Source organism: Crinia signifera, chromosome 3, assembly GCF_055691185.1.
Source record: "Crinia signifera chromosome 3, ASM5569118v1, whole genome shotgun sequence".
Lineage (NCBI taxonomy): Eukaryota > Metazoa > Chordata > Amphibia > Anura > Myobatrachidae > Crinia > Crinia signifera.
The window spans coordinates 117,321,707-117,335,396 of NC_139219.1; the positions used below are offsets into that span (position 1 = coordinate 117,321,707).

Consider the following 13,690-nt stretch of genomic DNA (forward strand, 5'->3'; position numbering starts at 1 on the left):
CCATGTATCGAACTACCCATTTAACATGTTTATCATGATTACTTAAATTGTGCTTTGGTGCGCATTCCTTGCCTACAGTACAAAGTAGAAACGACTCCAAATAAATGTACAAATGTATGTCTATATAATACCTTTGCATGGGTTGCTGGTACCTTTTTTTATTTGATCACACTACCCCTTCCCCCAACTAACAGAACTACAAAGGGCTTCCATCTTGCCTGACCCCAAGTGTAGATTACATATTTACTTAGCCCTTCCACTCAAGCTATGCTGCTCCATAACAAAGTCTTTCCTGGAGAATTTAGAGTGGTATATTCTATGCCCCATGGTGATCTGTGACGGCGAGCAGTGCCGATAGCTCGCCGTCACAGATAGTGGGTCAGTATTCAACTGACCTCCCTGCACTTGCCGATTCCACCTCGCTGCGATTTGGAAATGGCAAGTGCAGCTGTCAAAACAGCAAGGATCACCGCTATATGCAGCAAGCCCATTGCATTAGCGGCGACCCTCGCTGTTCAGGGGAATCCTCGCCGTCCTCTGATGGCGAGGATTCCCACAGAACATAGAATAGGGTGAGGGGCTTAAACAGCGCGGATGGCTTGTTTTTGGCGATCCTCGACGAAAACAAACCATCCTCACTGTGGAAACCCCCTCGCTGGTGGCATTGAATACCGCCCATAATCTCTGCGGTACAAAATCGTACAGCATAATCAGAAGAAATTGGTGAAACACCTATGTTTCTAATAATTTGGGGACAAACATAACTCATGGTTCTTTTATACAGTGGATATATTTATTAAAGCCTTTTAATCTAATTATATATGAACGGTTTTCTGTAGATATATTTTTAGGGTTATTAAAAAAAAAGCCAAATATCCACATTTTTTAAACATTGCGTTGTATTTGAGGCACCAGAGCCTACAAGAACTGATCTCAAACTACGATTTTATGTTTTCTTGGTTATCTATTATTTATTTTAATAAGTGAAAAGAAAAAAACGTTGACATGATGATTGAGTTATATTAAATTCATGTGTATCAAAATGCAAACAAAAATTGTCTTTGTGTTAACCCACATGGACAACCATATTGGAATGATTTACTTGTGTGTGACCAACATAAAATGTAAACGATGCACAGTGAGAACCTTTCTGAAGCAGGGTCTATTCACAGTTATTATACATTCATTTTTCACCTTCTACCGTAAGCATTTCTACGCATTATTCTGCATTTTTCATTAATTTGCATCTTAGGTGCATGGCTGGAACAACAGAGAAGAACAATTGATTTATGAAAATATAAGTTTAATGTTTATTTTTTACTTAGCTTCTTTTTTTCCCTCTCCTCTTTGCTATCTGCGGCAGACTGCTATGCCATCAATCTCTGTTCTAGATTTGGTATGTTCTGTATTTTCTTTCTCTCAGCCATCTGTCTATATCTTCTCTTCTCCTTGCTTTGAACTCATCTATACTTTCACATACTCTCTGTAGTGGTAGATGTGCTGTCTTTGCTTTTGTCTTTAGTGTCCTGTTGGGAAGATTCCCTTATGTTTTTTGAAGCATGCTTTGCCTGAAAGTAGTGTTACTAGTAACTGAATGCCATGTGTTCTCTTACATTTTGTTTGTTCTGTGCTTGTAGATTTGTTCTATTATAAATCAGGGATGGGCTATTTTTAGTGTTCCGGGTATTGCTAAACTACAACTTCTATGATGTTTTGCCGTCTGCTGGTCATCTGTAACTTGAGTACTAAAGGTTGCCGATCCCTGTCAAATACACTTTTTAAATGTTTTGTAAAGGTGAAAATAAGTATATATAGTAATCCTACATATCATTAGTCACCACTCTATCTCATAATTTTTGTTCACGTCAATTCACTTTTCAACAAGTGAAGGACTAAGGTAGTTTTATTTACAGCAACTATTTCCTCAATGTTGAATGGAATGGGCCCCATACATCAGCAATCACAATTTATGGATTTCCAGATCCAGGTATTTTTTGGCCAGATAAATGGATTTTACAATCTATCTGACTTTGCCCACACATTACAGATTTATTTCAGTGATCGGCAGATTTTTCCATCTAAAGATTGCATCTTCATATCTGGAAATTCCCCAATCGATTGTCATTTCAGCTGTTCATAATGTAAATAGATGAAGAAGACGAATTGGGAATGCCCACACATATAAAAAAGATCTGCAGATAATACCAGATTATTAAACATGTTTAAAAACCTGATTAAGCAATTGATTCGCAATTTTGATTGGGATTGCCAAAAGGGGGAGCCCACACATCTAAAATTAATTGTGGCAATCATCTCCATATCTGAAAATTGTCACAATTAATTGCTGATGTATGGGGCCCTTTAGTCAGCAAGTACTTTTTTAATATGTTGAATAATTATCATCTTGGTAGAAAACCCGTCGGAGTTTGGTTTAAGTAAGAGAATATAAAGCACATGAGAAAAAAAGGACCTTCGGTACTTGTGTAGTTTCACGGCGCCAGCATGGCACCATGCGTCTGAGTCCCCTTGCGGGGCTCGCTTCACTCGCCCACGCTGGTGGCTCGCCACGCTATCTAAAATCAACTCCATGCCAACGTGGATAGTGGGGGTATGAACTATCCACGTTGGCATTGAGTTAAGTTACTTTATTTTAGATAGTTTGGCGAGCGTACCCAACCAGGAAGTAGCACGGCGCCATGAAACTACACAAGAACCGGACCTTCTTGTAAGAGCTTATATTCTAAAGTAATAGAGTCCTTCCCTTTTCACTTCAGTGAACATCCTTACAAGCAGCATGGATGGTGTTGGGCAGCATAGATGGTGTAATGGTTCGCATTACTGCCTCACAGCGCTGAGTTTGTATATCCTCCACCGTACTTGCATGGGTTTACTCCGGTTTCTTCCAACAATCCAAAAATATACTGATCGGGTTATTGGCTCCCAACAAAATTAGCCTTGGAATGAATGTCTGTGCATGTACTGTACATGTGGTAGGTAATATATAGCTTGTAAGCTCCAGTCGGGCAGGAACTGATATGAATGTTCAAATATTCTCTGTAAAGTGCTGCAGAATATGTGTGTGCTCTATAAATACCTGTAAACAATTAAATACATAGGCACTCAGTAACGAAGTCTCCCAACAATCAGGGCTGGACCCAAATGTAAATTTCTTTGGGTTTAACCTATCTACTAAAGCTTCCCTCTTCCTGCATTTGTGATTTAAGGGTGTCACAAATGTGGATGTTTGTGAACCCATGCTCTGACTTACTGGCTTATGACTGGAGGTCTTTGGGCAGAATATGGCAGGTTTAATGTAGAATTTTCTCATTCACAGACAGCACAGTGGTAAATAGGATTAACTGGAATTCTGGAATATTCATTGTATCAGTGGAAGGTTGCCCTTATACTGGGGTGAGCACAGTATCAGTAGATCTGGTTTGCTGAGATGGCTGCAGCAGCAAAAAAGCAGGAATGTTGGATTGACTGCAGTACCAGCTATACAGGATTTTACGCTGTACCAGTAAAAATAGATTACAGTAGCCAATCTGATGTTGCAAACGTGTGATATATTTAGACACACGATGCAAATGACAGATAGGACAAAATCAGGCGCGCAATAACCCGCGGTTAGTGACACTCAATAAAAGGCACCACGGGGGAATAAATTAAATTAAAATTTATAATTTATAACAATATTGCAGCTTCTAAGAGATTCTTTATTCTGTATCACACCTCTTCCACCCCGTATTTGTGCGGCTATTTCTCCGCTCCCAGCTCGAGTGTGCACAAGTGGCAGCGGTGCTGCCATCTGGAAGCTGATTGAAAGCGGTCCTTGCACCTGTGCAATTTCTTCAGACACCCCTCCACACACAGCGCTCACAAGGTGTGTGGACGCTTCAGGTCCTGGAGCTCGACAGCGGGGTAAAAACCTGAAAAACTGCCGCAGTGTGGTCCCCTATAACCCCTGGAGATTGGAAACTTTCCTCCAGAGACAGAGGGTTCCAACAATTGGTGAGCACATATTCTACTCCAGCAATTATTTGGCCACAGTGCCGTGACATTAACCTGGATAAAATTTCTGTCGACATGGAGTGTTGACATCAACATCAACTCCCATTTGTTTTGAAGTACTGATAATAACATCAACCACCTGGTACTGCTGGCTGCTTATTATTATACTGGGACTTTGTATATCCATGCTTTTCTAAATCTGAGCTACTGTACTCATACGCAATTGGAAATTCCAATCCCATATACTGTATGTGCATATTGATAGTATTGTAAATTATTGATGTAACTACTGTTGGAATTAATAATGTATGAATTTGCATAAGTGTCCCACAGATTTCATTGTGATCACCTTCTATTTCTATTCAGAAATGTATAGGGCGTTATTCAATGAGCCTGATTCGCCATGTTTTTATGGCGAATTTGTGCTGTTTGGCGAATTTTTGACTAAAACGGTGAATCACCCTATTCAATGACCAGATGGCGAATACATTTGAAGGGTTTTTTCGCTATGATTCACCGAGTAGCAATCGCTATCTTTTTATGGTGAAGTGGAATGTGAACTTTTAAAATAAGTGTTTTGTTTTTTACCTTTGGTGTCAAAAAATCAGGAATTTTATTCTGAGGAGGGGCATTGACTGAACAGGAGAGTGAGAGTGGGCGCTCTACCTCGGTTGCCGGCTGCTAAGTCTGGTTTGTCCAAAACCCAGGGTAAGTTAAATAACAAGAAGGTGACTAGCGCTCAGGCTAGAACTTGATAACGGAGATGATATCTAGTGTGGTACAGCTTGCGTGTAAAGCAGGGTTATAAATACAACAGTGTGCCAGTATAATGAAAGCAAAGGTGTTTATTGTCATTTAGTAAAAAATGACATCCAGTGGTGGGGGGTGGGGGTGATGAGGGATGGGAGCCCTCTAAAGGAGGGGTGTGGGGGGCTGGTGGTGGCTGCAAGAGCCAGAGTCCAGAGTCTTACAGGAAAAAGTAAAAGTCACACAAGCACACTCCGTTTCACCTCCTGCGGTGAACACAGTCTGTGTGCTGGGTGGAGATGGATGCTGTGGAGATATTAGTGCACAGAGAAATCGTTTGGCTGTAGATGGTAGGTCACAGTCTTATCATAGGGTCATGATAAGTGTCCAGGTGTCGCTCAGGTTAAAGAGCGTCCTCTCTGCTGGCCAAGCGGTGCACCTAACACTTACCTGATACCGCTGATGTCCTCAATCCTTCTGTCCCTCGCCGCTTCATCGCTGAGTGAACTGTATCCTGCTGGTGTCTGCACAGCCGTGCAGATCACCAGTGAGTAACCGCGTCGCTTCAACAGAGACAGAAGCACTTCCGGGTCCCGCTGGCTTGCGTTCGCCGGGTGCTCCTGATCTCTGGAGTAACTCAAGCTGCACTCCCAGAGGGGAGGAGGCTTGTTGTAGATGGCTGTGTATGGGGTGCTTCCCAACGCGTTTCAACCCCGCTGGGGTCTTTTTCAAGGATCCTTGAAAGCACCCGGCGAACGCAACCAGCGGGACCCGGAAGTGCTTCTGTCTCTGTTGAAGCGACGCGGTTACTCACTGGTGATCTGCACGGCTGTGCAGACACCAGCAGGATACAGTTCACTCAGCGGCGAAGCAGCGAGGGACGGAAGGATTGAGGACATCAGCGGTATCAGGTAAGTGTTAGGTGCACCGCTTGGCCAGCAGAGAGGACGCTCTTTAACCTGAGCGACACCTGGACACTTATCATGACCCTATGATAAGACTGTGACCTACCATCTACAGCCAAACAATTTCTCTGTGCACTAATATCTCCACAGCATCCATCTCCACCCAGCACACAGACTGTGTTCACCGCAGGAGGTGAAACGGAGTGTGCTTGTGTGACTTTTACTTTTTCCTGTAAGACTCTGGACTCTGGCTCTTGCAGCCACCACCAGCCCCCCACACCCCTCCTTTAGAGGGCTCCTATCCCTCATCACCCCCACCCCCCACCATTGGATGTCATTTTTTACTAAATGACAATAAACACCTTTTGCTTTCATTATACTGGCACACTGTTGTATTTATAACCCTGCTTTACACGCAAGCTATACCACACTAGATATCATCTCCGTTATCAAGTTCTAGCCTGAGCGCTAGTCACCTTCTTGTTATTGAGGAGGGGCATGCTATTTTTATTCATGTGCTGTAAGCACATGAATATATATTTAATTTAAAAAATATATATATTTTTTTATTTTTATTTTTTTACACAGCAGCCAGCAGGGGGCGCCGGAGCCGAGCCGCTCATTAGATATTCATATGTTCACTGCTCCCAATCATTACATATGCACGATTGGGAGCAGTGCAAGCGGCTCCCTACCTGCATCCCCTGCTAGCTCTCCTGGGGCAGGCAGGGAGACTTCCATCTCCCTGCCTGCCGCAGTCCCCCGGCTCCCGGCAGCTGGTTTGGCCTGTGCTGTCAATCCAGATTTATACACAAATGAGCAGAGAGGCTGCTGATTAGGTCCTGAGCAGGCAGCTGAGAGAAACTGTCTTGGTGCTGTCCATTGCTGGATTTGGAGATATCTCTAGCATGGTCTATGCAGCGGGCAAACTGCAATGGCCGCAGGCTCTGAGAGCACAGACAGAATGACCACAGTGAGAAGAGGCAGATGGCGCAGGATGCCAGGTGGACCAGCAGGTGATGGAATGTGCCACTGAATGTGGCCAGGTAAGAGTGCCTGACTTGGCATAGCTGTAAATCTATGTTTAGGTACAATGAGATCATAACACACAATACATAGTACAATGTACAGAAAGTATTCACAACACAACTTTTTCCACAGTTTGTATGTTACAGCCTCATTCCACAATGGAATAAATACATTTTTTCCCTTAAAATTCTACACACAATACCCCATAATGACAACGTAAAAAAAAAGTTTTGGGGAGATTTTTGCACATTTAAAAAAAATAATAATCTAAGAAATCACATGTACATAAGTATTCACAGCCTTTGCCAAGAAGTTCAAAATTGAGCTCTGGTGCATCCTGTTTCTAGTAATCATACTGTGGAGTCCACATGTGGTACATTCAGTTGATTAGACATGATTTGAAAAGGCATACAACTGTCTATATAAGGCCCCACACTTCATAGTGCATGTCAGAGTACAAGCCAAGCAAGAAGTCAAAGGAATTGTCTGTAGACCTCCAAGACAGGATTGTCTCGAGGCAAATATCTGGAGAAGGGTGTACAGGAAAATATCTTCTGCTTTGAAGGTCTCAATGAGCACAGTGGCCTCCATCATCTGTAAATGGAAGAAGTTCCGACCCACCAGGACTCTTCCTAGAGCTGTCCCGCTGTCTAAACTGAGCAAGAGCTATAGCATTCCAATGATAGGTGTGCCCAAGCTTGTTGCAACAATTTCAAAAACTTGAGGCTGTTATTGCTTATAAAGGTGTATCAGCAAAGGGGGTATGGTCATTGGGTCACCACCAAGTAGGTCGACAAGCATTAGATCACATGCCTTTAGGTCGACATGCAGGAAGGTCAACGTGACTTTATGTGGACATGGGTTAGGTCGATAGTCAAAAGGTTGACATGGTTTTTTTTTTTTACTGTCTTTTGAGCTAACATGTGCCAACAGGCGGTATTTCATACCCCACCATCCTCTAGGGCAGGGGTAGCCAACGCCAGTCCTCGAGAGCTACCAACAGTTAATGTTTTCTATGTCTCCTTACAGAATCATAAGTATTTAGCTCCACCTGTGGATCTTTTAAAATGTCAGTCAGTAATGAGTGCACCTATGTACCTGTGAGGTGAGCAGGAAAACGTGACCTGTTGGTAGCTCTCAAGGACTGGAATTGGCTACCCCTGCACTAGGGCGTGGTTGGAGAATAGAATAGTGTGCACGAAGCATGGCGAGCCAAGCGAGGGGATGTGGTGGTATGTTTCAATGTCCATGTCAACACGACATGTGCCAACAGGTGGTATTTCATGCCCTACCATCCACTAAGGTGTGGTGGGAGAATAAAATAGTGCCTGAAGCATGACATTCAGGTGAAAAAAAAAAACATGTCAACCTAATGACCCTGTCGACCTTACCCATGTTGACCTAATGACCCTGTCGACCTACTTACTAGTGACCTAATGATCCATACCCCTGCAAAGTATTGCGCAAAGGCTGTAAATACTTATGTACATGTGATTTCTTAGGTTTTTATTTTTAATAAATCTGCAGAAATCGCCAAAAAATGTCATTTTGGGATATTCTGTGTAGAATTTTGAGGGGAAAAAAATAATTTATTCCATTTTGGAATAAGGCTCTAACATAAAAAAATGTGGAAAAAGTGCATAATCAACTAACCCTGGATGAATGCAACAAAGAAATCGATCTTCTAGGCCAGTGGTTCCCAACCCTGGTCCTCAAGTACCCCCAACAGTGCAAATTTTCCAGGTCACCCAGCAGGTGTGCTCATTATTCAGGCACATTTGAAAAGATCCACAGGTGGAGCTAATTATAGCTCTTGTGATTCTGTGTGGAGACCTGCAAAACATGCACTGTTGGGGGTACTTGAGGACCAGGGTTGGAAACCACTGTTCTAGGCAAACAATTCCAACAATTGGAAGCAGACAGCACTTTCCAAAAAGCCTTTGAACAGGGCAAAAAAGATCTGAAGGAATATGAAAAAAATCATAATAGAACGCAAAATATATAAATTTACAAGGGATAAAAAAGACTTTGCAACTGGAAATATTTTTAGGTGGAGGATAACTAATAAACCTGGACGGAACCAAAATCAAAGAGAAGGATATACATCCTCTGAATTTGATCATCAGGCGACGAATACAATGACTCATGCAGATACTAAATATCCAGAAATAACCCCCCTATCAATGTGCATATTTTAGAGAACACAAGGGGCAACACGAGCGCCCAACACACAAGAATGAAACGGAGGAGGGCTAACAAGAAGTTAAAGGGAAAGAAAAAGATGGGAGTCACACTCACCAAGCTGCCATCTAATGAACACCAAGAAGGGCCTGTAACAGACAAACTCAGGGTCATTAACCTCTCAGACATAACAATTGGGGAGGAGGAAACTAGAGTCCTGGGAAAAGGCCTCTTTTTTTCACCCACAATTAAATTTGACCAGTTCCAGTCGGAAAAGGACCTTAGATTATTCAGTAGAAAACTACTTTAAAAAAAAATTGTCAGCAATAGAGCCAACACCAATATAACTGGGGATCAAACAAAAACTTGGGAAACGCAGGCCATCTAAGTCCTCGAGGAACTTGCAGCTGAGTCAGAGGTTTCCCATACACAAACCTCTCATAAACCAAAATGCAAACCAAAGTCAATCTTCTTTCCGCCAGAATATATCTTTCCCGATTTGTCTCCAGATATCTGGATAAACTCCACAGAGATAACAAAATGCATAGAAAATATGATAATCTCACAAAGGAAGAAATAAATGCCCTTCAGAATATTAAAAGCTGGAAGTAGTCATAAAACTATCCGAAAAGGGTGGAAATATTGTTATCTGGCCCAAAGATAAATATAGAGAGGCATACAAACAATTACACAACCAACACGGTTACAAATCCATCCTCCTGAACTCAACAGATAACTACAGAGCAGTATACAAAAGACTGATTGATGTGCCCTTGACAATGGAACACCAATATCTGTAGATGGAACATCCCTAAATTGACACCTTTTATTTACTGCCTAAAGTCCACATGGACCGAATTTCACCCCCTGGTAGACCAATTGTCTCTGGGATTGGTGGAATTGCGAAAAAAGCCAGTACCTTTTGTAGACGTCCATTTGCGATCCTGCTTTCTACAGCTAAGGAAGATCCATGATATCATATTGGAAAATGATCAACTGTTTGTTACACTGAACGTTGAGGCACTATATACCAGTATAGACAACGACCAAGGCCTAGCAGCCATCAGATACTTCCTGAACATGGAAACTCCAATTTTCTCATTGGCCTATTAAACTTTATACTCCGATTCAACTACTTCATGTTTGATGACAAATTCTTCCTGCAGGTGAGGGGCACAGGAATTGGGCGACCTGTGCCCCCACCTATGCAAATTTATTCCTGGGTTTGTGGGAAAACTAACAAGTCGTCCATGAGAACAATTAAACCTGGACCAAGCATGTGATCACTTGGCATTGTTACATCGAGGACATCCTGCTCATCTGGGATAGAGGGGAAGGATCAACTCCTGGAGTTCATACAAGCACTCAACTACAACCAATTTAACCTGAAAATAACCCATTACATCAGTGATCAAGAAATCTTGTTTCTTTACCTAAAGATATACAAGGGTGACTAAGGCTCAATTGAGAAAAAAATATACAGAAAAACGACTTCCACTAACAGTGTCCTTCAACAAACCAGCTCAAATTTTCCACCAACAGTGGAAAACATTCCAAAGGGTGAATTCCTTCACCTACGACAGAATTGCTCCAATGACCTGGTGTACAAAGACAAATGCCAGGAACTCAAAATAAGACTCAGAGAGAGCGGATACAGTCATAACTCCATCAATAGAGCTCAAAGGTTAACACAGAGAATAAGAAGAGAAAAACTAATCTTCCAAGATCCCAAGAAAACCCAACAAAACGTGGATACAAAAATGAGATTGGAGGAATATCAAAGACATCATCCAAATGTCATTGGCATATTTTAAAAACCAACAAAGATCTATCCAAACACTTTGGGAGAAAATGTCTCTATGAGCTGGAGAAGATCGCCCAACCTGAGAGACCGTTTGATCAGTAGCCACTACTTCCGCACCAAACCAAGGCACCCCAGCCATGGGGGCTCTTTCCCATGCGGTTCCTGCAAAGCATGTGATTATATGGCAAAAACTACAGAAGTCACTAACAGATACGGCAGCAACATTAAACTAAAAGACTATATCAACTGCAGGACCGAAGGGGTAATATACTGCATAAGCTGTGAATGTGGAGCCAGATATGTTGGCATGACTACCAGAATGTTAAAACGATGATTACTGGAACAACTGGGAACAATAAGGAATGCTGAACAAGACCGAAGAAGAATGAAACAACTCACCACTGTAGCAAAGCATTTCCTTCAGAAACGCCAAGGAATAGGAGGGGTAATCTAACACAGAAACTCCTGAAACTAGAGAACTTCTGGACCTTGGAACTAAAAGCATCGACCCCGGGAGGGCTCAATGAACATATTAACTATAGTGCTTTTTTATAAACATCTCTTCACAATGATAAAATATATGTACCAATTCACCAAATACAGGACCTTCTTACCAGTTCTGGCTGCAAAAAATCTATAAAATCCCCATTGGATCTGATATGAGTCCTCAATTTGTTACAATTCCTCCTCACGAAGTCTTACAGAATTTGTGTTTCCATGTGGATGAGGGTAACCATATAGCTACCGCTTTTTACACCCAGTCTGAAATGTATCCTAATTAGCTTGTGCCAGAAACACCTGAGGCACTTTGTTATATCTATATTTATCCATCACCTTATACATTCAAGGCAAATCCTTTGTAGAAAAAATAAAAGGATGACTATAAGGGTCATTCTTACCAAAATATGTCCATCTCAGCCTGTAATTTTAATTCTACTATAATTATCTGCTGTTTGGAAAATTCTTAGATACCTCCACTAAATATCCAATTTTGGTTAAATACCTTATAAAGTCATCTTTATAGAAGTATCCAAAATCCCACTATTAATATTTAACAACTCGTCAACGACTCATGTTCAAGTACAATACAAAACATGGGACCTTAAACAGGTTGCTGAATTAATAATCCCTGAAATACTCATTTTTATATTTTAGACCTTATTCAGGACTAGTTCCCCATTCCTTAAAACTCTCTAAGCAATAGTGGATACTTATACTGTAGGTCCACTGCATGGGGAGATACTATTGTGGCAATTGTGCCTGACGATTGTTACCGGACCTGGTGGTGGGTGCCGGCAGTCTTTTAAATGGGTATTTTTTCACAATTAGTATGTGTACAATACAACACACAAACTCTGTAAAATAGACTGGAACATGCCCCTCGACCAATAGGATTACACCTCCAAATATGAGAGGTACCTGAAACACAGTACTTAACACACATTACCTGACCCATCGTCACTGATGTGATCAAGTGCCTGCTGAGGAGAAACGCATGTCAAATGACACACTCCGTGCCACCGGCACATACAGGCACGGACACAGAGACTACCTGGATTGCCGCTACCACACTGGGAAGACACAAATCTCCTCAGGTAACCGGCGGTGCTCTCATCAGCGGGTGGCACCTGGCGCTACTGCAATACACCAGAACAGGATACCAGGTACCACTATCTAACTGCAAGCAAAAGCAGCTACCCTTTCTTTTTCTGCCCGACAGCACTTACCGGCACCCCCCTCATCCTGAGTCTGATACCGTGTTATGACTCAGAGACAAAAGAGAGTAAAGTTGCTTAAAGGCACACTTGTATTTTTGAGAGTGCGCAACACTGGGTAGATGACTTAAAACTTAAATTACACACTGTGCTATAACATACTTTATTGTCATTTTTCCCACACACTCTCATCAATCAGTACAGGCACCCTGGTTTTCCTGGCATTCTATAAACAACAGGTCCCTCTGTCTCTGTAAGTACTGACATCAAAAGTGTTACTACACTATCTTTTCTGACCTTAATACACACCTGATCTCTCTCATCCAGAGTCTGCTGCAGCGTTCAGCGGAGAATCAGATGATTAGCGTTAAGGCACATCATATTACACGTAGACCTGCAACATATCAGGGGTAAAAAGGGAAAAATACAATGCTTGGATGTGTGGTCCAGGCAACAAGTCTTTGGTAGTATGTCCCACTTACCCATTCACTTAAAATTATATGCAAGTATAACATATAAAATTATATGCAGGTAAATGATAGACGGGAATTAAAAGTTCTAAAACTTACAACCCATATACCTTTAATGCATTTGTTGAGAATTTTGCCTAGTTTTGCTTAGTAACCTGAGATATTTTGGTAATTATGACACTGACACATGTAATGTCACAATGGCCCTTATTCTGATCGGTGCGGCCAGATCCGAATATGCGGCCAGGACCGTGCGTGCGAAACCTCGCCTTCCATACGGATCGCCAACTCCGTCCGTACGCGGTAAGAAGCTGGCCGAACGGACCGCACGTGTATTTTTCATGGAATACGCCTCCTCCATCTCAGGGAACCTCCCCCATCATTCGATGGTCTCAGACCATCGAATGCAGGACCGAGTGGTCCACCAGCTCCCGCAACCTCAGACCACATGGACATTTTTCCGTGCAAAAGCAGGGATCTGGGCGGGCAGCTGACATCCGGCGATGTCATATGTCCGCCCCCTACACGTGCGTCACGACTGCATTACCATACGTACGCCCAGCATTTGCATGGGAACGCCCATGAAACGCGGGGCGTATGTATATGGTAATGAGCCCAAATAGCCCTTCACCCCCCTCTCCACCCCCTGTTCGGAGTGTTCACATTTCATGCGGAATTTGGCCGTACGCCCCGCTCGCACATGTGCAGAGACGCCTATGCACATGCGCAGACACAAAACATCGGCAGCACGAACGCACGCAGATATTACCGCACCAACCAGAATAAGGGCCAATATTACAATTGAACAATAACCAAACCCAGGCAGGG

General features: G+C 42.5%; 1 protein-coding gene across 12 annotated transcripts in view; it reads left to right on the plus strand.

The window, feature by feature from the left end:
- AFDN (afadin, adherens junction formation factor) overlaps nucleotides 1-13,690 on the plus strand; it is a 723,489-nt gene that overhangs the window by 546,075 nt on the left and 163,724 nt on the right. For 4 of the 12 annotated variants that reach the window (XM_083176410.1, XM_083176405.1, XM_083176406.1 and 1 more), the window contains one exon: nucleotides 1,364-1,396. The exons of the other annotated variants lie outside the window; for them this stretch is intronic. In XM_083176410.1, coding sequence (XP_083032536.1) covers nucleotides 1,364-1,396 — 33 coding nt within the window. The remainder of the gene's footprint in view (nucleotides 1-1,363; nucleotides 1,397-13,690) is intronic. 12 annotated transcript variants of the gene reach the window in all.